At 45.4% G+C, this 23916-nt stretch overlaps 1 protein-coding gene across 1 annotated transcript in view; it reads right to left on the reverse strand.

Moving 5' to 3' along the window:
* psmd6 (proteasome 26S subunit, non-ATPase 6) overlaps positions 1-23102 on the reverse strand; it is a 45354-nt gene extending 22252 nt beyond the window's left edge. Inside the window, exons 1-2 of the mRNA XM_072280512.1 lie at positions 22881-23102; positions 21190-21395 (exon numbers count right to left, since the gene is read on the reverse strand). Coding sequence (XP_072136613.1) covers positions 21190-21395; positions 22881-23025 — 351 coding nt within the window. The 5' untranslated portion in view covers positions 23026-23102. The remainder of the gene's footprint in view (positions 1-21189; positions 21396-22880) is intronic.
* Between the last annotated feature and the right edge of the window lie 814 nt (positions 23103-23916).

Here is a 23916-nt window from a genome sequence, read left to right on the forward strand (position 1 = left end):
GTTTCAACTTTTCGTGCTCAACTCATTGCAGTGAAACTGAAGTAAGCAGTCTCTGACTCAGTAGTGTGAGTATTGAGTGAGAAAAACAATGGTAACATTCAGGTTCTACTGCCTCCTTCACCTGCATGCACAAACACTGTGTGTGTGTCCGGAGGTGGCTGACGTCCAATCCGGGATGGGAAGTACCTCCCACACATGGGGCAAGTGTGTGAAGGCTCTGTAGTTGAGGTGCCTGCTGCTCGTTCTTTCCGTTGCTGTCATTCCCTTGCTTCAGCGTTGCGATTCTTTCCAGCTTCGATGGCAACGTGAGTTATTCCACAAGTATCATAGCACATGTAAATATCTGGATATTTAGCGTGGATTTCTTGTTAAAACACAGTGACGCTGTTTCGGTTTACAAATTTGAACGATACCACCTGAAAACCTGTGCATGCATGGAGAGTATCTAATATATATTAGTAAGGTAGTCTGCCTTTCTGTCATTCGTATATACCAGTGTTTGGTTTGGAACAAAACGGAACCTGGGGCCAGTGTAACAAGACGCCATGCACGTCCATCAGTGTGGTTGCGTGAAACACTAAGAATAAGGAAAAATCGCTCGTGGGCCGGATAAGCATAGTATCTCAATACTTGCTCGCGGGCCGGTCAAAATACCTTTCCGGGCCGTAGGTTGCCTACCCGTTCTGTAACTTGGAATAATTCCAGGTGAAAGGGCTAATGATGATTACATAACAACTATTTGCTTTCACCTGCAAAAAAACCACCAGTCTTACACATAACATCAGCACTAGCCTTCCCAGAATCAATCCAATCATTAAGATCCAATTTACTGCTCCACCCCCATACCAGAATATATCCTGCATCCAAAACTATCAATTTAGAGTCATAGAAAAGTACAGCACAGAAACAGGCCATCTGGCCCATCTAGTGCATGTCAAACCATTTAAGTGGCCTATTCCCATCGAACAGTAACCAGACTATTGCCCCAAGCTGCACAGGACATCGCATATCATTTGTGAAAGAAGGCTCCAAGTCAAAGGTGCACAGCGCAGGCTCACGATCAAGCATACTTTCTGCAGCCAATGATTGATGTGTCAAGGCCGACCTGGACGGGAAAAACAGTTTCCAGGTACAAGTAGCTTTCACCACATTGCGTCCAGGAATAATCGTATGGTCTGACACCAGTAGAGAAGTGGTTATTGGTGAACTCACAGTACCCTGGGAAGACAACATCGATGAAGCCCATGAGCGCAAGTTAACCAAGTATGCAGAATTAAGATCAGAGGGTGGAAGGTCTCATGCTATCCATTCAAAGTAGGCTGCCGTGGGTTTATTGCGTTCACTTTCCAGTCTGTTGTCTATTAGCTCTTAAAGATAGCGGAATCAAAGGTTATGGGGATAAAGCAGGAACTGGATACTGATTGTGGATGATCAGCCATGATCACAGTGAATGGCGGTGCTGGCTCAAAGGGCCGAATGGCCTACTCCTGCATCTATTGTCTATTAGCTCTTGAGTGGCTGCGTGACCTTGGCTTCACTAGAAGAGAGATCAAGTCAACCAGCAGGGCTGCAGATGAGGCAGCAGAGAAAGGATCAGCATGGGTGTGGACCAAGTATGTCCAGAGGGGCGGATAGTCAGACACTGTATACATATCTTGCAAACTCTTCAGTAGTTGCATAGACACCTGAAGAGTAGACTATCTGTTGGATGGAAGTGACCAACAACTCTGATAGAGGCAGATGCCAAGTTTTTAAGCTCACCAGTGGGAGGTGGTGCTTTAGCACTGCTGGCCCACCACCTCGAGGGAGTCTTGATCATAAGCGGGCCGAAACTCCTGAAGACAGGTGGCAGATCAACTAATGATCCCACTGGTGATAGTAGAGGACAGTTAACATCTTAGTCCACGTGTAATTTTTAACTGCCCTCCATACCCCTACCATCCAAGTATCTATCCAAACTTTGATTAAATGTTGAAATTGAGCTCACATGCACCACTGGCACTGCCACCTATTTTCACTCTCATGTTCCTCTGAGTGAAGAAGTTTCTCCCATTAAACTTTTCAGCTTTCACCCATAACCTATCACCTTTAGGAGTAGCCCCACCCAACCTCAGTGGACAAAGCCTGCCAGCAGTTACCACATCTGTACCCCTCAATTTTGTATACCTATCAAATCTCCCCTCAATCTTCTACATTCCAAGGAATGAAGTACTCACCTATTCACTCTTTCCTTATAACTCAGGTCTTTCAGTCCTGGCAAGAAGCATGTAAATTTTCTCTGCACTCTTTCAACCTGACTTACATCATTTCTGCACGTAGCTGACCAAAGCTACACACAATACTCCAAATTAGGCCTCACCAACATCTTATACAACTTCAACATAATGTCCCATCTCCTGTACTCAAAATGTACCAAAAGCTTTCTTTACAACCCAATTTACCTGCCACCACTTTCAATGAATTACAGACCCGTATTCCCAGATCCCTTTGTTCTAACACACTCCTCAGTGCCTTTCCATTCACTGTACACCTAGCCTGGTTGATCCTACCGAAAGGGAAACACCTCACACTTGTCTGCATTGAATTCCATCTGCCATTCTTCAGCTCATTTTTCCAGCTGGTCCAAATCTTGCTGCAAGCGCAGTCTTCCTGGCTGTCCATTACACCCCCAATCTTTGTGTCATCCTCAAATTTGCTGATCCAGTTAACCACATTATCATCCAGATCACTGACATAGATGACAAACAACAAACAATCGAGCACCAATCCCTATGGTACACCACTAGTCACAGGCCTCCAATCAGAGAGACAACTATCTATTACCACTCTCTGGCTTCTCCCACAAAGCCAATGTCTGATCCAGCTTACTACCTCATCTTGAATGCCAAGTGACTGAACCTGCCTGACCAACCTCCCATGGTAGGACCTTGTCAAAGGCCTTTCCCTTGCTAAAATCCAGCCTTGGGTTCATTAACTTTCCTGGTAATTTCCTCAAAAAACTCTGGAAGATTAGTTAGACACAACCCACCACGCATAAAGCCATGCTGACTACCTAGTATTCATATATTGGGTCCCTTAGAATATCTTCCAATAACTTTCCCCACTACTGATGTCAGAAAACAGACTGTCTCAATACACACTTGCCAGATCCTTTCTGATACCATCAGAATTAGCCTTTCTCCAATTCAGAATCTCAACCCACGGACCAGACTTACCTTTCTCCATACTTACTTTGAAACTAATGGCATTGTGATCACTAAATGCAAAGTGTTCCCCTACATAAACATCTGTCATCTGCCCTGTCTTATTCCACAACTGAAGATCAAGTATCACACACTTCCTTGCTGGGACTTCTATGTATTGATTAAGAAAACTTTCCTGAATGTATATGACAATCTCTATCTCCTTTTACAGAATAGGAGTCCCAGTCAATGTGGACAGTTAAAATCACCTCAACAAACAACTAACACACATCAAAGTTGCTGGTGAACGCAGCAGGCCAGGCAGCATCTGTAGGAAGAGGTGCAGTCGACGTTTCAGGCCGAGACCCTTCGTCAGGACTAACTGAAGGAAGAGTGAGTAAGGGATTTGAAAGTTGGAGGGGGAGAGGGAGATCCAAAATGATAGGAGAAGACAGGAGGGGGAGGGATGGAGCCAAGAGCTGGACAGGTGATTGGCAAAAGGGGATACGAGAGGATCATGGGACAGGAGGTCCGGGAAGAAAGACAAGGAGGTGGGAGGGGGACCCAGAGGATGGGCAAGAGGTATATTTAGAAGGACAGAGGGAGAAAAAGGAGAGTGAGAGAAAGAATGTGTGCATAAAAATGAGTAACAGATGGGATACGAGGGGGAGGTGGGGCCTTAGCCGAAGTTAGAGAAGTCGATGTTCATGCCATCAGGTTGGAGGCTACCCAGACGGAATATAAGGTGTTGTTCCTCCAACCTGAGTGTGGCTTCATCTTTACAGTAGAGGGGGCCATGGATGGACATGTCAGAATGGGAATGGGATGTGGAATTAAAATGTGTGGCCACTGGGAGATCCTGCTTTCTCTGGCGGACAGAGCGTAGATGTTCAGCAAAGCGGTCTCCCAGTCTGCGTCGGGTCTCACCAATATATAAAAGGCCACATCGGGAGCACCGGACGCAGTATATCACCCCAGTCGACTCACAGGTGAAGTGTTGCCTCACCTGGAAGGACTGTTTGGGGCCCTGAATGGTGGTAAGGGAGGAAGTGTAAGGGCATGTGTAGCACTTGTTCCGCTTACACGGATAAGTGCCAGGAGGGAGATCAGTGGGGAGGGATGGGGGGGACGAATGGACAAGGGAGTTGTGTAGGGAGCGATCCCTGCGGAATGCAGAGAGAGGGGGGGAGGGAAAGATGTGCTTAGTGGTGGGATCCTGTTGGAGGTGGCGGAAGTTATGGAGAATAACATGTTGGACCCGGAGGCTGGTGGGGTGGTAGGTGAGGACCAAGGGAACCCTATTCCTAGTGGGGTGGCGAGAGGATGGAGTGAGAGCAGATGTACGTGAAATGGGGGAGATGCGTTTAAGAGCAGAGTTGATAGTGGAGGAAGGGAAGCCCCTTTCTTTAAAAAAGGAAGACATCTCCCTCGTCCTAGAATGAAAAGCCTCATCCTGAGAGCAGATGCGGCGGAGATGGAGGAATTGCGAGAAGGGGATGGCATTTTTGCAAGAGACAGGGTGAGAAGAGGAATAGTCCAGATAGCTGTGAGAGTCAGTAGGCTTATAGTAGACATCAGTGGATAAGCTGTCTCCAGAGACAGAGACAGAAAGATCTAGAAAGGGGAGGGAGGTGTCGGAAATGGACCAGGTAAACTTGAGGGCAGGGTGAAAGTTGGAGGCAAAGTTAATAAAGTCAACGAGTTCTGCATGCATGCAGGAAGCAGCGCCAATGCAGTCATCGATGTAGCGAAGGAAACGTGGGGGACAGATACCAGAATAGGCACGGAACATAGATTGTTCCACAAACCCAACAAAAAGGCAGGCATAGCTAGGACCCATACGGGTGCCCATAGCTACACCTTTAGTTAGGAGGAAGTGGGAGGAGCCAAAGGAGAAATTATTAAGAGTAAGGACTAATTCTGCTAGACAGAGCAGAGTGGTGGTAGAGGGGAACTGATTAGGTCTGGAATCCAAAAAGAAGCGTAGAGCTTTAAGACCTTCCTGATGGGGGATGGAAGTATATAAGGACTGGACATCCATGGTGAAAATAAAGCGGTGGGGGCCAGGGAACTTAAAATCATCGAAAAGTTTAAGAGCGTGAGAAGTGTCACGAACATAGGTTGGAAGGGATTGAACAAGGGGTGATAAAACAGTGTCGAGGTATGCAGAGATGAGTTCGGTGGGGCAGGAGCAAGCTGAGACAATAGGTCGGCCAAGACAGGCAGGTTTGTGGATCTTGGGTAGGAGGTAGAAACGGGAAGTGCGGGATGTGGGAACTATAAGGTTGGTAGCAGTGGATGGGAGATCCCCTGAGCGGATAAAGTCGGTGATGGTGTGGGAGGCAATGGCCTGGTGCTCCTTAGTGGGGTCACGATCGAGGGGTAAATAAGAGGAGGTATCCGCGAGTTGTCGCTGTGCCTCGGCAAGGTAGAGGTCAGTACGCCAGACTACAACAGCACCCCCCTTATCGGCGGGTTTAATAATAAGGTTAGGATTAGTGCGGAGGGAGTGGAGAGCAGAGCGTTCGGAAGGAGTGAGGTTGGAATGGGGACAAGGTGCGGTGAAGTTGAGACGGTTGATGTCCCGTCGGCAATTAGCGATAAAGAGATCCAGAGCAGGCAGAAGACCAGAGCGGGGTGTCCATGAAGAAGAGGAGGGTTGAAGACGGGAGAAGGGGTCATTGGTGGGGGTGGAAGAGTCCTTGCCGAAGAAGTAGGCTCGGAGACGGAGACGGCGGAAGAAAAGTTCCGCATCATGGCGAACATGGAACTCGCTGAGGTGTGGGCGAAGGGGGACAAACGTGAGGCCCTTACTGAGAACAGAGCGTTCTGCCTCCGACAGTTGAAGGTCGGAGGGGATGGTAAAGACCCGGCACGGATGAGAGCTGGGATCAGAGGGGGGAGGGGGGAGGCTGGGGGTGTCAGTGGAGAGGGGAGGGTTGAGGTGAGAGGAAGATGGAGCCTCCGAGGGCCCAGGAGTTGACGGTGGGATCTGAGGAAGACGGGGCTGCAGAGTGGTGGTGGGGGAAGGGGAGACGGGAGTCACAACAGCAGCACATAAAGACCCGGCCTGGAGTTCAAGGCTGGAGTCGCAGTTGGTGGTTGCGCAATCGCTGTGAAGGTGTCCATGGTCCTTGCTGGAGTCCGGGTTTTGAATATGCCCTGAGGTGCTGGAGCCGCCGAGATCAGTGGCAGGGGCCGCAATCTGAAGTTCATGCCTGCTAGTTTCAGGGCCGGCAGGCTCTGGAGTCCGTAGATGTAGGATCTTGCGATCTTTGCCTAACATGACAAAGTCAAAAAAACGGCGATTGCAGGCGTGAATCCGACGGAGGATGAAATAATGGGTAGGACCATTACAGACGGCGAAGAAAGTGTCCCGAAGGTGTGGAAGAGTCTGGGATAGGGACACCAAGTACCTCCTCATGGTGGAGAGAGTCGCCTTCAGAGCTTGACGGGAGAAGCGGCAAGAGGCAGAGTCAATAAAATGTGAGTACCTGGGATCCTCAGAAGGTCCAAACTGAGAGGCTTGGAAACGAATCCTAAAGCCAACTGGAGTAAGTTGGCTTTAGGATAACAAACAACTATACGTTTCTTGCAACAGTTTGTGATCTCTCGACAAATTTGTTCTCTAAATCCCTCAGAGACTGTTGGGTGGTTTATTATATAGCCCCATTAACATGGTCATACCCTTTTTATTCCTCAATTCCACTCATAAAACCTCACTAGATGAGCTCTCCAATCCGTCCTGACTGAGCACTGCCGTGACATTTTCCCTGACGAGTAATGCCATTGCTCCCCTTGTAATCCCTCAGGCTCTAAAACAACAGAACCCTGAAATATTGAGCTGCTAGTCCTGCCTCTTCTGCAACCAAGTCTCACTAATAGCTACTATATCACAGAAACATAGAAAATCTACAGCACAATACAGGTCCTTCGGCCCACAAAGTTGTGCTAAACACGTTCCTACCTTAGAAATTACTAGACTTCTCCATCGCCCTCTATCTTACTAAGCTCCATGTACCTATCCAAAAGTCTCTTAAAAGACCCTATTATATCCTCCTCGACCACCATTGCTGGCAGCCCATTCCACACACTCACCACTCTGAGTAAAAAAACTTACCCCTGACATCTCCTCTGTACCTACTCCCCAGCATCTTAAACCTGTGTCCTCTTGTGGCAACCATTTCAGCTCTGGGAAAAAGTCTCTGACTATCCACACGATCAATGCCTCTCATTATCTTATACACCTCTTTCAGGTCACCTCTCATCCTCCGTCGCTCCAGGGAGAAAAAGCCGAGTTCACTCAAGCTGTTTTCATAAGGCATGCTCTCCAATCCAGGCAACATCCTTGTAAATCTCCTCTGCAATGGTTCTATGGCTTCCACATCCTTCCTGTAGTGAGGCGACAAGAACTGAGCACAGTACTCCAAGTGGGGTCTAACCAGGGTCCAAAAGCTGCAACATTACCTCTCGGCTCCTAAATTCAAATCCACGATTAATGAAGGCCAATACAGCGTATGCCTTCTTAACCACAGCGACAACCTGCGCAGCTGCTTTGAGCGTCCTATGGACTCGGACCAAGATCCTACTGATCCTTACCATTAATACTATATTCTGCCAAAGAAACATAGAAAACCTACAGCACAATACAGGCCCTTCGGCCCACAAAGCTGTGCCGAACATGTTCTTACCTTAGAAATTACCTAGGGTTACCCATAACCCTCTATTTTTCTGAGTTCCATATACATTGGCATGCAAAAGTTTGGGCACCCCGGTCAAAATTTCTGTTACTGTGAATAGCTGAGTGAGTAAAAGATGACCTGATTTCCAAAAGGCATAAAATTAAAGATGATGCATTTCTTTAATATTTTAAGCAAAATTACTTTTTTTTATTTCCATCTTTTACAGTTTCAAAATAATAAAAAAGGAAAAGGGCCCGAAGCAAAAGTTAGAGCACCCTGCATAGTCAGTACTTAGTAACACCCCCTTTGGCAAGTATCACAGCTTGTAAACACTTTCTGTAGCCAGCTAAGTGTCTTTCAATTCTTGTTTGGGGGATTTTCGCCCATTCTTCCTTGCAAAAGGCTTCCAGTTCTGTGATATTCTTGGGCTGTCTTGCATGCACTGCTCTTTTGAGGTCTATCCACAGATTTTCGATGATGTTTAGGTCGGGGGACTGTGAGGGCCATGGCAAAACCTTCAGTTTGCGCCTCTTGAGGTAGTCCATTGTGGATCCTGAGGTGTGTTAGGATTATTATCCTGTTGTAAAAGCCAAGCTCTTTTCACCTTCAGCTTTTTTTAGACAGCGCAATGTTTGCTTCTAGAATTTGTTGGTATTTAATTGAATTCATTCTTTCTCTCTACTAGTGAAATGTTTCCTGTGCCACTGGCTGCAACACAAGCCCAAAGCATGATTGATCCACCCCCATGCTTAACAGTTGGAAAGATGTTCTTTTCATGAAATTCTGCACCCTTTTTTCCCCAAACATATCTTTGCTCATTGCAGCCAGAAAGTTCTATTTTAACTTCATCAGTTCACAGGACTTGTTTCCAAAATGCATCAGGCTTGTTTAGATGTTCATTTGTAAACTTCTGATGCTGCATTTTGTGGTGAGGACACAAGAAAGGTTTTCTTCTGATGACTCTTCCATGAAGGTCATATTTGTGCAGGTGTTGCTGCACAGTAGAACAGTGCACCACCACTCCAGAGTCTGCTAAATCTTCCTGAAGGTCTTTTACAGTCAAACAGGGGTTTTGATTTCCCTTTCTAGCAATCCTACGAGCATTTCTCTCTTAAAGTTTCCTTGGTCTTCCAGACCTCAACTTGACCTCCAACATTCCTGTTAATTGCCATTTCTTAATTACATTACGAACTGAGGGAACGGCTACCTGAAAACACTGCTATCTTCTTATAGCCTTCTCCCGCTTTGTGGGCATTATTTATTTTAATTTTCAGAGTGCTAGGCAGCTGGAGCCCATGGCTGCTGATTGTTGGGACAAGGTTTGAGGAGTCAGGGTATTTATAAAGCTTTGAAATTTGCATCACCTGGCCTTTCCTAACGATGACTGTGAACAAGCCACAGCCCTGACAAGCTAATTAAGGTCTGAGACTTTGGTAAAAGTTATCTGAGAGCTCAAATCTCTTGGGGTGCCCAAACTTTTGCATGGTGCTCCTTTCCTTTTTTTCACTCTAAAATTGTACAAAACAAAAATAATACACTAATCTTGCTTAAAATGTTGAAAAGAATGTTTCATCTTTAACTTTATGACTTTTGGAGTTAAGTTCATCTTCTACTCACTTAACTGTTCACAACAGCAAAAATTTTGACCGAGGTGCCCAACTTTTGCATGCCACTGTACCTATCCAGGTGTCCCTTAACAGACTCTATCATATCCGCCTCCACCACCATCACCAGCAGCCTATTCCACGCACTCACCACTCTGCATAAAAAACTTACCCCAGATATTCCCTCTGTACCTTCAAAGCACCTTAAAACTGTGCCCTCTCATGCTAGCCATTTCAGCCCTGGGAAAAAGGCTCTGACTATCCACACGATCAATGTCTCTCATCATCTTATACACTTCTATCAGGTCACCTCTCATCATCCGTCGCTCCAAGGAAAAAAGGCAGAGTTCACTCAACCTATTCTCATAAGGCATGCTCCCCAATCCAGGCAACATCCTTGTAAATCTCCTCTGCACCCTTTCTATGCTTTTCACATCCTACCTATCGTGAGGCGACCAGAACCGAGCACAGTACTCCAAGTGGGGTCTGACCAGGGACCTACATACCTGCAAAATTAGCTCTCGGCTCCTAAACTCAATCCCACGATGGATGAATGTCAATGCACCGTATGCTTTCTTAACCACAGAGTCAATCTGCATAGCAGCTTTGAGTGTCGTATGGACTCTGACCCCAAGATCCCTCTGATCCTCCACACTGCCAAGAGTCTTACCATTAATACTATATTCTGTCATCATATTTGACCTACCAAAATGAACCACCTCACACTTCTCTGGGTTGCACTCCATCTGCCACTTCTCAGCCCAGTTTTGCATCTTACCAATGTCCCGTTGTAACCTCTGACAGCCCTCCACGCTATCCACAACACCTCCAACCTTTGCGTCATCAGCAAAATTTACTACCCAATCCCTCCACTTCCTCATCCAGGTCATTTACAAAAATCACAATGAGTCAGGGTCCCAGAACAGATCCCTGAGGCACACCACTGTTCACCAGCCTCCATGCAGAATATGACCCGTCTATAACCACTCTGTCTTCTGTGGGCAAGCCAGTTCTAGAACCACAAAGCAATGTCCCCTTGGATCCCATGCCTCCTTTACTTTCTGAATAAGCTTTGCATGGGGTACCTTGTCAAATGTCTTGCTGAAATCCATATACACTACATCTACTGCTCTACCTTCATCAATGTGTTTAGTCACATCCTCAAAGAATTCAATCAGGCTCGAAAGGCACGGCCTGCCTTTGATAAAGCCATGTTGACTATTCCTAATCACATTATTCCTCTCCAAATGTTCATAAATCCTGCCTTTCAGGATCTTCTCCTGCCTCTCAGGATCTTCTCCATCAACTTACCAACCACTGAAGTAAGACTCACTGGTCTATAATTTCCTAGGCTATCTCTACTCCCTTTCTTGAATAATAGAACATCATCCGCAACTCTCCATTCCTCCAGAATCTCCCATCCCCATTGATGATGCAGAGATCATTGCCAGAGGCTCAGCAATCTCCTCCCTCACCTCCCATAGTATCCTGGCATACATCTCAACCGGTCCCGGTGACTTATCCAACTTGATGCTTTCCAAAAGCTCCAGCATATCCTCTTTCTTAATATCTATATGCTCAAGCTTTTCAGTGCACTGTAAGTCATCCCTACATTCACCAATAACCTTTTCCGTAGTGAATACTGAAGCAAAGTACTCATTAAGTACTTCTGCTATTTCCTCCGGTTCCATACCCACTTTTCCACTGTCACACTTGATTGGTCCTATTCTCTCATGTCTTATCCTCTTGCTCTTCACATACCTATCGAATGCACTGGGGTTTTCCTTAATCCTCTCCACCAAGGCCTTCTCATAGCCCCTTCTGGCTCTCCTAATTTCTTTCTTAAGCCTGCTAGCCTTATAATCTTCTAGCATTCGCTCCACCAACACCATTGTCAAATTTACTGACGATACCACCCTAATAGGTATCGTATCAGACTGTGATGAGACAACCTATAGGAAGGAGGTACAGCATTTGACAGAATGGTGTTGTCATAATAACCTGGATTTGAACATCACAAAAACCGAGGAGCTGGTAGTAGACTTCAGGAAATCAAAGCGCGTTGAGCATTCCGCTCTGCACATATACGGGAAAGAGGTGGAAAGAGTAGAGAGTTTCAAGTTCCTCGGCGTCCACATCTCAGCTGACCTCACCTGGACTGCCCATATCTCTTATCAGGTGGGGAAGGCCCAACAGAGGCTCTACTTCCTAAGGAAGCTAAAGCACGCTCTCCTCCCTCATCACCTGCTGATCAACTTCTATTGGACAACTATAGAGAGCCTCCTGACATACTGCTGTGCAGTGTGGTTTGCCAGCTGCACAGAACAGAATAGGAAGGACTTGCAGCAGGTGGTGAGGGTAGCAGAGCGGGTTATTGGCACAACATTACCCTCCCTCAGAGACATTTATACTGGCAGACTTCAAAAGAAGGCTACTTGTATTTCAAAGGATCCCACTCACCTTGGACATCACCGGTTTTCCCCTCTACCCTCTGGGAAGAGGTACAGGGCATTAAGGACGAAAACAAAGAGACTCCTTAACAGCTTCTACCCACAAGCAGTGAAATGTATAACACCCCCTTCCCTTCTCCTGCCCCCCTAAGATAGCGGCAGCTAAATGCATCACACTTCCAGGAATGGCAGGTGTGCAATAGTCCTACCCACCCCCATCCATATATTATTAATTTTGGACTGCATTCCTGAGGTTTTAGAGTTTATTTTATGTATATATTCTTTGTCATGCTGCAAAACATTGAGCTGCTAAACTGTGTATCATTGCTCCACAACAATGACAATAAAGATATTCTATTCTAGATCTCTATCATTACCTAGTTTTTTGAACCTTTCGTAAGCTTTTCTTTTCTTCTTGACTAGATTTCAACAGCCTTTGTACACCATGGTTCCTGTATCCTACCGTCCTTTCCCTCTCATTGGAATGTACCTATGCAGAACTCCAAGCAAATAACACCTGGACACTTGCCATATTTCTTCTGTACATTTCCCCGAAAACATCTGTTCCCAATTTATGCTTCCAAGTTCTTGCCTGATAGCCTCACATTTCCCCTTACTCCAACTAAATGCTTTCCTAACTTGTCTGACCCTATCCCTCTCCAATGCTATGGGTAAAGGAGATAGAACCCTGATCACTATCTCCAAAACGCTCTCCCACTGAGAGATCTGACACCTGACCAGGTTCATTTCGCAATACCAGATCAGGTACAGCCTCTCCTCTTCTACTAGGCTTATCTTACATATTGTCAAGAAACCTTCTTGAACACACCTAACAAACTCCACCCCATCTAACCCCCTCGCTCTAGGGATATGCCAATCGATATTTGGGAAATTAAAATCTCCCACCATGACAACCCTGTTATTATTATTCCTTTCCAGAATCTGTCTCCCTATCTGCTCCTTGAGGTTCCTGGTACTATCGGGTGGTCTATAAAAAACACCCAATAGAGTTATTGACCCCTTCCTGTTCCTAACTTCCACCCACAGAGACTCTGTAGACAATTCCTCCATGTCTTCCTCCTTTTCTGCAGCCGTGACACTATCTCTGAACAGTGCCACACCCCACCTCTTTTGCCTCCTTCCCTGTCCTTTCTGAAACATCTAAAGCCTAGCACTTGAAGTAACCATTTCTGCCCCTGAGCCATCCAAGTCTCTGTAATGGCCACAAAATCATAGTTCCAGGTAGTGATCCATGCTCTAAGCTCATGCACTTTGTTCATAATACTCTCTGCATTAAAATAGACACACCTCAAACCATCGGCCTAAGCGTGCCCCTCCTCTATCACCTGCCTATCCTCCCTCTCGCACTATCTCCAAGCTTTCTCTATTTGTGAGCCAACTGCCTCTTCCTCAGTCTCTTCAGTTTGGTTCCCATCCCCAGCAATCCTAGTTTAAACTCACCCCAATAGCCTTAGCAAACCTCCCCACCAGCATATTGGTCCCCCTGGGATTCAAGTGCAACCTGTCCTTTTAGTACAGGTCACTCCTGCTCAAAAGAGGTCCCAATGATCCAGAAATCTGGATCCCTGCCCCCTGCTTCAATTCCTCAACCACACAATCATCCTCCACCTCACTCTATTCCTATACTCACTGTCACATGGCACAGGCAGTAATCCTGAGATGACTACCTTTTTTATTTCAAATATTTGTTTTTTTAGATAAAGCGAACATAGTATAAAGGAGGTTTGTGCAGTTCATAACAAATGTATCGAATGTACAATTCACATCTATGAAAGAGATGCACCCATAGTACAGTCATGTTTTGGTTGCCTCCCTGCCCCGACCCACCCCTCCCAATCCCCATCTCCAAGCCATCATTGCATTAGCAAAAAGGGTTAAACAGAATCTTTGTCCCCACAGAGATGCATTCATATAGAGAAGGCGTATTTTCCTAATACATAGACTGTTGTATGTTTACAAGTCTGGGTCCATAGAATTTTACTGGGAAATGCTGGAAGTCAGGAATTTATGTGCAGAGGAAAGGAAGAAAGGATGGGAATTCTGAAAATATTCATGAAAGGGTCCCCACATCTTTTGGAACTTTCTGTCTGGGTTGAAAACTTAATAATGGATTTTCTCAAAGTTTAGACAGGACATGATGTCCCTGAGCCACTGAGCGTGGGTGGGCGGGGCAGCATCCCTCCACCTGAGCAAGACTGCACGCCTGGCCAAAAGAGAGGCAAAAGACAGTGTGCGACGTTTGGTTGGACTTAGATGCGTGTCCCCCTTGCTGGAGGTGCTGAAAAGAGCAATAAAAGGGTTAGGTTCCAAATTATAATTAAGTATTTGGGATAGAGTTTGGAAAACATCTTTCCAGTATTTTTCCAAGCTAGGGCATGTCCAGTACATGTGAATAAGGGAAGCCTTGCCCCTTTTGCATTTGTCGCAGCAGGGGTTAACATCCGAGTAAATGCGAGATAATTTAGTTTTAGACATATGGGCCCTGTGTACCACCTTAAACTGTAACAAACAGTGGCAGGCACATAAAGAGGTTGAGTTAACTAACTTAAGGAACTGAATCTTCTGACAGTGAGAAATTCAAATCTTGCTCCGAGGCAGTTTTAATTTTGTCAAGGGGGGCTCGCATCAGGACCGCTAACTTGTCGCAAATAGTAGAAATTAGACCTTTGCACAATGGATTCATGCAGAGAAACATATCAACGACGTCTGTGTCGGGTACCTCAGGGAAGTTTGATATCAAAGGGCTGATAAAATGTCTAATTTGCAAATATCTGAAGAAATGAGTGTTGGGTAGGTTAAACTTTGCAGTTGTTCAAATGATGCAAAGCAGTTGTCCATAAAAAGATCTTTAAAGCGCCTGATGCCCTTTCTGTACCAGTCTTGAAATGTTGTACCATGTATAGAAGGCTGGAAGAGATGATTATATAGAACAGGACTTGAAAGAGAGAAGCCATGGAGACCATGGCTTTCTGAACTAAGCCCATACTCTCAGGGTGTGCCTGATAACAGGATTAACAATTGGTTTAGGCGTAAGAAAAGGGAGTGCAGATACAAGAAGTGCGGAGATGGAGAAATTCTTAATGGAGTTCAGCTCCATTGCCACCCATAATGGGCAGTCAGATTGGTTGTAAAAATAAGACCAAAAGATGAGACAGCTTACGTTAGCTGCCCAGTAACATAAGCGAAAATTGGGCAAAGCCATGCTCCCAACACTTTTAGATTTTTGAAGATTGACTTTATTCAGTCGGGGACGCTTGCCCTTCCATAAGTAAGACGATATGACTGAGTCAAAGAAGGCTTTAGGAATGAAAGTTGGTATGGATTGAAAAAAGTATAAGAATTTAGGAAGGATGTTCATTTTGACAACATTAATTTGGCCCATCAGGGACATGGACAGGGGTGACCACTCTGCTAGGCTCTGTTTTGTATGATTTAACAAATTAATGGAATTTTCTCCAAAAAGACACTTGTTTCCTTGTTACTGTGACGCCAAGGTAAGTAAATTGGTTATTCACTACCTTAAAGGGGAAGTTATGGAATTCTGACGCCTGTGCTTCTCCATTTATTGGAAAAAGTTCGCTCGTGTAAATTAAGTTTGTATCCTGAAAACTGGCTAAATTTGTTAAGGAGGTGATCGGGTTTGATATAAAAAGTAAAAGATCATCAGCATAAAGGGAGACTTTGAGCTCAACTTCCTCCCTCCAAACCCCCGTCAGGTCCGCACAACTGCGGAACACTATCGCCAGTGGCTCTATGGCCAGATCAAAAAGTCAAGGGCATAAAGGGCATCCTTGGCGGGTTCCACGTTTGAGGTTGAAAGGTTGGGATTGCTGAGAGTTGGTCAAAACACAGGCGGTGGGACGCAAATATAACAGTTTAATCCACATGATAAAAGATTAAAAGTCTGTCATGAGCCTTGTGGCCCATCAGGCCGGTGCTTATGCCAGTTTCCATGGCGTGAAGCGACAGTACGAGACTCCTCCCCCCCCCCCCCCCCCCCAGGAATAGGACACCAGTCTAGCCAGTCTATCACGAGGTTAACCCCCAGCATTTTTGCCGGTACTCATTCTCAGCTGAGTAGACTGGAGCATTGTGTGGTTAAGTGCCTTGCTCAAGGACACATACGCTGCCTTGGCTGAGGCTTGAACCCACAACCTTCAGATCGCTAGTCCAACGCCCTGGCCACCCGCCACACCGTGATAAAACTTCATCCAAAATCAAATTTTTCTAAAACAGCAAAGAAGTAATTCCATTCCACACGTTCAAACGCTTTCTCTGCATCTAAGGAGATGACACATACAGGGATCCCAACTGAAGGTGAATATAAAATATTTAATAGACGGCGTATGTTAAAAAAGGGGAGGCAGTTTTTGACAAAACCGGTTTGGTCTTCAGAAATAATTGAGGATAGGATGTTCTCCAGTCTATGGGCCAAAACTTTAGCTAAGATTTTGACATCAACATTTAACAGAGAGATTGGCCTGTATGAGGAGCACTGTGTTGGATCTTTGCCTCTCTTCGCTAGAATAATGATGCATGCCTTATTAAATGATGCTGGCAGCTTACCTTGTTTAAACGAATCAAATAAAACCAAGGTTAGTTGAGGTAACAGCAGTGACAAAAATGATTTAAAGAATTCTACCGGGAATCCATCGGGTCCTGGAGATTTACCAGTCTGCTGTAACGAGATGGCTGACGATATTTCCTCTAATGATATTGGCTCATTCAGTCTCATTTTGAGATCAGGAGAAAGTGTGGGGATATTTAAGCTGTTTAAAAAATTTTCGACCGAAATGTTATCATCCGGGGATTCAGAAGTGTAAAGCCGAGAGTAAAACTTCCCGAGTGTGTCGTTGATTTCAGAATGATTCGAGGTGATGCTTCTATTTTCCATTCGAATTTTTGTGATGTGTTGTTTGGCTTTGAGACCCCTTAATTGGTTGGCTAAAAATTTACCAGATTTATCACCATGGATATAGAACTGGCTCTTGCTCTTCAAAAGTAGGCATTCAATTGGGTGGGTGGAAATAAGATCAAATTTAGTTTGAAGTTCCACTCATTTTTTGTACAGCTCTGGATTTTTAATTTGAGCATATTGTTGGCCTATTTCTTTAATTTGATTGGCCAGATCTAGTCATTCTTTATGGGTCTTTCTTTTCAAGTTCGCAGTGTAGGAAATTATTTGACTCCTGAAGTATGCTTTCAAAGCGTCCCAAACAACCAGGCTTGAGGTTTCAGGTGACGTATTGGTATTCAGGAAAAAGATTATCTGGTCCTCCATAAATTTTACAAAATCATTATCTGACAGTAAGGTGGAATTAAAACGCCAATGCTTATTTATTTGACGAAAGCCAGGAAGAATTATAGACAGGACACCGGAGCATGGTCTGATATCACTATACTCTGACAAACACAGGAATGGACTGATGGAATCAGCTGGTTATCAATTAAAAAGTAGTCAATTCTAGAAAAGGTGTGATGGACGTGTGAGAAGAAAGAATATTCTCTCTTATTTGAGTGGAGAAAGCACCATACATCAGAGATGCCATAGTTGGAGAAGAAGGACTGAATGAATGAGGCAGATTTGCTTAGTACTCTGGAAATAGGAGACGATCGATCCAGCACTGGATCTAACCAACAGCTGGAGTATACTATCCACCTAGTATAAGAGAGTATGAACTCAGATCAGGCAGTGCAGAAAAAAAAAAGTACAAAGAAGTCCACATCATCCAAGTTAGGAACATATATGTTAGCCAACACTACTGATGTAGTATATAATTTGCTCGAGACAATGACAAAACGGCTGTTTGTATCTGATATTGTATTGTGGAGCTCAAAGGGAACATTCTGATCTATGAGAATTGAGACCCCTCCCTGGCTTTAGCCTGAAAAGTGGAGTGGAAGTGCTGTCCCACCCATCGTGACATAAGACAGGAATTGTCAGAACTGCGAACGTGTTTCTTATAGAAATGCAATTGGTGTATTAAACTGTTTGAGATGTGAGAAAAACCTTCCTTCTTTTAACGGTAATTCAGCCCCTTGACATTCCAGCATACAAAATTTAACGAACTAACCATTCTCCTTTAAAAGAGATACAGGCATAAACGGTGTCAAGATTTCGGGTATCAGCTCTGAGGCAAAAATGTATAATAAAAAGTAACGGCAGAAATAAATCCTGTATAACAAGGACTTCTAAGGGTTCTTAAAACAGCACTGGCATTGGGGTACCCTCCCCCAAACCCCCGCAAACAAGACAGCTGCCAGAGAGCATAGCAGCAAGCTCTCAAGAACAATGATCACCCAACAGTACAACTTCCTGTCACTCACAGCGTCATCTTCAACTCCGTTATTGATATTTAAAGGAAACAGTAAGCATTCAACACTCCTAAACTGACATTTTGCTTAGTGAGAGACAAAACAATTCCTCCAAAGTTTATTAAACATGGCTCTGAAAAATGAACCACAACACAGAAATATAAACTGATATTTGAAGAAAGTAAAAAATAAACACTTTGTCCAGTGCTCTTCCCACGAAAGGTTGTAGAGTTCACTGAATTGAAGGTAAAAGGAAATACTCGAGAGAGAGCAGTCTGAGTGAATATTGTTCCACCTATCATAGTAGTCAGTACCTAACCTGGCCAAGTCAGACCAGAACTCGCTATCCAAGCACTGCTAACGTTACCTGGCAGAGGGTATGGGAGAAAAGTATTTTATGAAGAATTCAGTGTAGTGGGGAGGCTGTCGATGCATTTCCATGCTTTGTCTACTGAGCTTAGCCACTTCTAGTCAGCGCTGGGAAGTGTGATACGGAGCCGTGCAGGGTATAGTAGAGAAGGCCTGAGTCCTCAGTTGTATGGCTCCATCATTACTTCTCTGTATTTGGCTTGCAGGCTCAAAACTTCGGGAAAGTAGTCCTCCACAACCTGAATCTGCTGGCTGAGATATTCTAGCTTGCCTCTCCGCCGGGCCGCTCTAACCAGGATATCTTTAATCTGGTAGCAGTGCAGGCGAAGAATGACTAGACACAGTCTCTGTCCTGGGGCTGGTTTAGCTGCTAGTGAACAGTGGGCTCTATCAATCTCTGGCGGGGATGGGAGCGTCTCCTTCCCAAAGATCTCACAATGCAGACTGGAAAAGAATTCAAGAGGATGCCCGCCTTCAATAGATTCCGGCAGGCCCAGGATGTGTAGGTTCTGCCACCTGCTCCGGCCCTTCAGGTCAGTAACTTTAGCCATTAGCTTGATATTATTTTCACGTAAGCTAAAGCAGACATTTTCCAGCTCACTGATGTGCTGGCTCAGGTCGTCCGTAGGGAGCTCGAGAGAGGGTAGGCATTGGCCGTGGTCCTCCACTTTGCATTGGATTTGGTCGTTTTGTTTCCAGCCGGCTAAAAGAAGATTTAAATTCGGCCACTAACGCCTCACGGTATTGTTCTAGTAGCTTGGAGATAGCCTCTACTGTCAAGCCAGCCGCCAAATCGCCTTTTTTCTTGAATTTAGTACTCTTTGAGTTCATTGTGAAGCGAGCATAGTCGCAGGCAGGGGGAAGAGCAAAAAGTCCAACAGTTTGGTATGAGAAAAGGGGGAAGGAGGAGTGTGGAGATAAAAAGTAGGACGGAGTGCCCGTTCTCTGCGAATACTCCACGTGGCTCGAGATGACTACCTTTGTGGTCCCACTTCTCAACTTCCTTCCTAACTCCTGTAGTCTGCTTTCAGAACCTCCTCCCTTTTCCTGCCTATGTCATTGGTACCAATATGTACCACAACCTCCGGCTATTCTTCTTCCCACTTCAGGATATCGTGGATGCTATCAGAAACATCTCGGACCCCGACACCTGGGAGGCAAACTACCATCAGTGTTTCTTTCCTGCATCCACAGAATTGCCTGTCTGACCCCCTAACTATAGTCCCCTATAACTGCTGCCATTCTCTTCCTTTCCCTTCTGAGCCACAGGGCCAGACTCTGTGCCAGAGGCACGACCACTGTTGCTTCCCCCAGGTAGGCTGTTCCCCCCCACCCCCAACAGTACTCAAGCAGCAGTACCTATTGCCAAGGGGTATAGCCACAGGGGTGCTCTCTAGCATCTGACTCCTGCCCTTCCTTCTCCTGATGTTATCCACTTATCTGTCTCCCCAGGCCCCGGTGTGACTACCTGCCTATAGCTCCTCTCTATCACCTCCTCACTTTCCCTGACCAGATGAAGGTCATCGAGCTGCATCTCCAGTTCCCTAACACAGTACCCAAGGAGCTGCAGCTGGACACACCTGGTGCAGATGTGGCCATCCGGGAGCCTGAGAACCCCAGGACCTCCCACATCTGACACCGAGCACAGAACACCAGCCTCACACACATACTTCCTGTCTGTATTCTACACAGGCAACCTACTTCGCCTTGACCCATTATCGCCGAAGTCCCGTTGAGCCAAAGCCTTTCTACTCTGTCTCCTTCTACTCCATTGCCCGCTCGATAAGGTGTCTCCTTTTAAACTCTTCTCACTTTTCTCACTGGCTGACATCCACGCGCTTACACAGTCATGCCCCAATCAAACCGCTGAAAAAATAACCGTCTCCCTTTAAACTCTTCTCACTTTTAAACTCATAATTCCATGTTCTGATCCATGCCCTGAGCTCATCTGCCTTTCCTACAATACTTCTTGCATTGAAATATATACAGTTCAGACCATTAGTTGCACCAAGCTCAACCTTTTGATTCCTGACATTGTCACAACACCCGGCCAACAATCTGCTTTGTGAAAAGTAAACTGCTGCAAATATTTATGCTCATAATCAAAGCTGACTAGGCATGTGCAACAGAAACCTTTTGCTTACTAAAAGTATAAAGCAGCTACAAGTACTAGCCAAACAAAGTATCAGATTTTATAGAACAATGAATCTGCCAAACAACCACAACTGATCACACAGTAAGTTATAAAGTGAGTGCACGTGTGCCAGAGGATTACCTTGAATGTATGGAACATAGTATTAAAGATATAGGTCTACCAAAGTGGTAGAATTCTGCATTCCAATTTTTGTCTAATCCAAAAGTGGATTCTTCATTAATGAGGGTTATGATACAACTTTTTAATTGAAATATCCTTCAACACAACACAACTCAATTTTACACAAACAAGGATCACCTTGGGGCTATACAATTAGTGGACACAACTTATTAACATTAGCAAACCTTGCTGCTTCCAAACTATATAGTACCCTCACTAAGTAATTGTTATGATAATTGCCATAATTCTTACTTTGTCACCAATTCGACACAGATACTCAGCCTTAGCCATCATAGCATCTCTGATTTCACTTTCTCCCAGGTTTTTTTCAGCATCTTCTAGTATATCATCCAGGCGTTTTAATTCTTCCTCATTTGCTTTTTTCATTTTGCTCAAGAGGTCTGCATCCACTGGCCACCCAACATCTTTGCAGAGCTGTTCATAGTATGGAGCCATATCTATAAAACATATCATTGCATAGGAATTCAAGGATTTTACACTGTTCCTCTTTGTTTATAAGCAAACCAATACAAAAGTATGAACAGGAATGTCTGTTAACAGCTAAGTAGATTTTACTCCATATAGAATCAGGATTAAGGGCCATGCAGTAGCATAGTGGTTAGCACAACGCATTACGGTACAGGTGACCCATGTTCAATTTCCACCACTGCCTGTAAGGAGTTTGTCCATTCTCCCTGCGACTGCGTGGGATTCCTCTGGGTGCTCCAGTTTCCTACCAGAATCCAAAGATGTACTAGTTGGTAGGTCTTTTGGTAATTGTAAACGGTCCCACCATCAGGCTAGGGTTTAATCAGGGGCTGCTTGGCAACACAGTTCAATTCCACACTAAATGTCTGCCAGTCAGTCAGTCAATAAGTGAAGTGACAGGGCACTTAGAAAAGGAGGGCAGCACAGTAGTGTGGTGGTTAGCATAACAATGGTACAGTGTCAGTGACCTATGTTCAATTCCACTGTCGTTTGGAAGAAGGTTATACATTCTCCCTGTGACTGCATGCGTTCCCTTCCACATTCCAAAGATGTATGGGTTAGTGGGTTAATTGGTCACATGGGCATAATTGGCAGCACAGACTCATTGGGCCAGAAGGGCCTGTTACGGTGCTGGGTCTCTAAATGAAATCAGGATTGGGCAGTTAACGTGGATTATGAAAAGGTCAATTCTGCTGGATAGCTTTTTTTTTGTAACTATCAGGAAACATAGACAGAGCCTTATTTGATCACACAAACGGTTCTTAAAATGAGGGGTCATGGTATTATGGGTAATATACTGATGTGCACCGAGGATTGGTTAATAATATAAAACAACGAACAGGGAAAATTAAACCAGATCCCGTTGACAATAAAGGAGGCCGTGACTAGTGCAGAGCCACAGCATGTTGAGTTCCAAATATTCAGTCTGAATTAGACCAACAGCACTTAACTATGCAAGCAGTATTGGTGTGGGTTGTGACAGAGGCTTCAGGAACATTTCAATGGGCTAAATCAATCCGCGCAAAGGCTTAACGTAACCAGGTTAACTTTATCCACCCAGGTCTCTCTGAACTCCAATACAGCAGCGATTAGCAGCCAAATTACATATGGGAAGGTGGGTGTTATGACAAGCTGGAGGGGTTCGTTGTTACCCAAACGCAAGTATCTGTCAGCCCAAACCACTTGTAATGGAGGAAAGCAGTCCCGTCATCACAAAGCCGGCTACATGTGTAAGGTGACAACCACAGGAGATGCCGGACCGGGCTAGGGAGAAGAGCCGGGACAAGGGGCACGGGCTTGTCCCAGCACAGGGACCAGGGACGGGGCACGAGGGCTGGGCCGGCGAGAGGTGACAGGGATAAGGCACTCGGGCCGGGCCGGTTCGAGGAGAGGGACAGGAGACAGGGCAAACGGACCGGGGCCTCCCCGTGACTTTGCAGATCGCCCCAACTCACTGTTCTCCTTCACGGCCTCCATCAGCTCGCTCTGCACTTTGGGGTCATTTCGGTGCCTGTCGAGGGTGAGGAGAAACTTAGCCTGAGCGATAGCCAGATTCGGATTCTTGGGCAGACCCTCATCCTCCAGGTTCTCCAGCGGCATATTCCCTCCTCTCGGCCCAGGCTCCGCACGGTAAACTCGCCCTACCGTACCGAGAGCCCTCGGACCCACCGGCTCCCGCTACAGCGCCGCCGGCTCCGGGTTGGCAGTACAGCTCCACTGCCTCCAAATGTCAGTTACAGGAGTGACAGGAAACAGGCTTTCAATCCAAGTTACATACTTCTTTGTACAGTCGATGGTACACATTGGTTGGTTATTATCCAACAGACAGAAGTGTAATGAATAAAAGCACACAAATCTCCAAGTCACTTAACTCTATTCATCTGATATACAGCTCCTTTCATATCTATGCTTTATTTTAAAACTTACATGCTTGACCCCAGAGAGATTTTTTTTTACAATGTGACCCTAACCTCATTTCCAGTAGCCACATTGCTTCCTGCTGTTAACTCATGGTTTTATCTCAAAGGTGCTCAAAGATTTTATCTCAGCTTCTACCATTATTTTGCTTGGGTTCTTGTCTCCTTTCGTCTCTTCACTGGGTCAGATCAGAGGTGGATTCTGGAGAGAATAGAGACCTGGCAGTTTGCTCCTTTTTACATGCTGCTTCACTGAGTATACAGCTCAAAACAGATTGTGTTAACTGCATATACACTAATCCAGTTCTTGTCTGCCACTGTCAGTTTTCTGGTATGATCAGGCTTAATTATCTGCAGTTCAACATTCCTGTCATGCTGAGTAGCAGCACACACAAAATGCTGGTGAACGCAGCAGGCTAGGCAGCATCCATAGGAAGAAGCACAATCGACGTTTCAGGCTGAGACCCTTTGTCAGGACTAACCGAAAGAAGAGATAGTAAGAAATTTGAAAGTGGGAAGGAGAGGGGGAGATCCGAAATGATAAGAGGAGACAGGAGGTGGAGGGATGGAGCTA

The sequence above is a fragment of the Mobula birostris genome, chromosome 16 (genome assembly GCF_030028105.1).
Source record: "Mobula birostris isolate sMobBir1 chromosome 16, sMobBir1.hap1, whole genome shotgun sequence".
NCBI lineage: Eukaryota > Metazoa > Chordata > Chondrichthyes > Myliobatiformes > Myliobatidae > Mobula > Mobula birostris.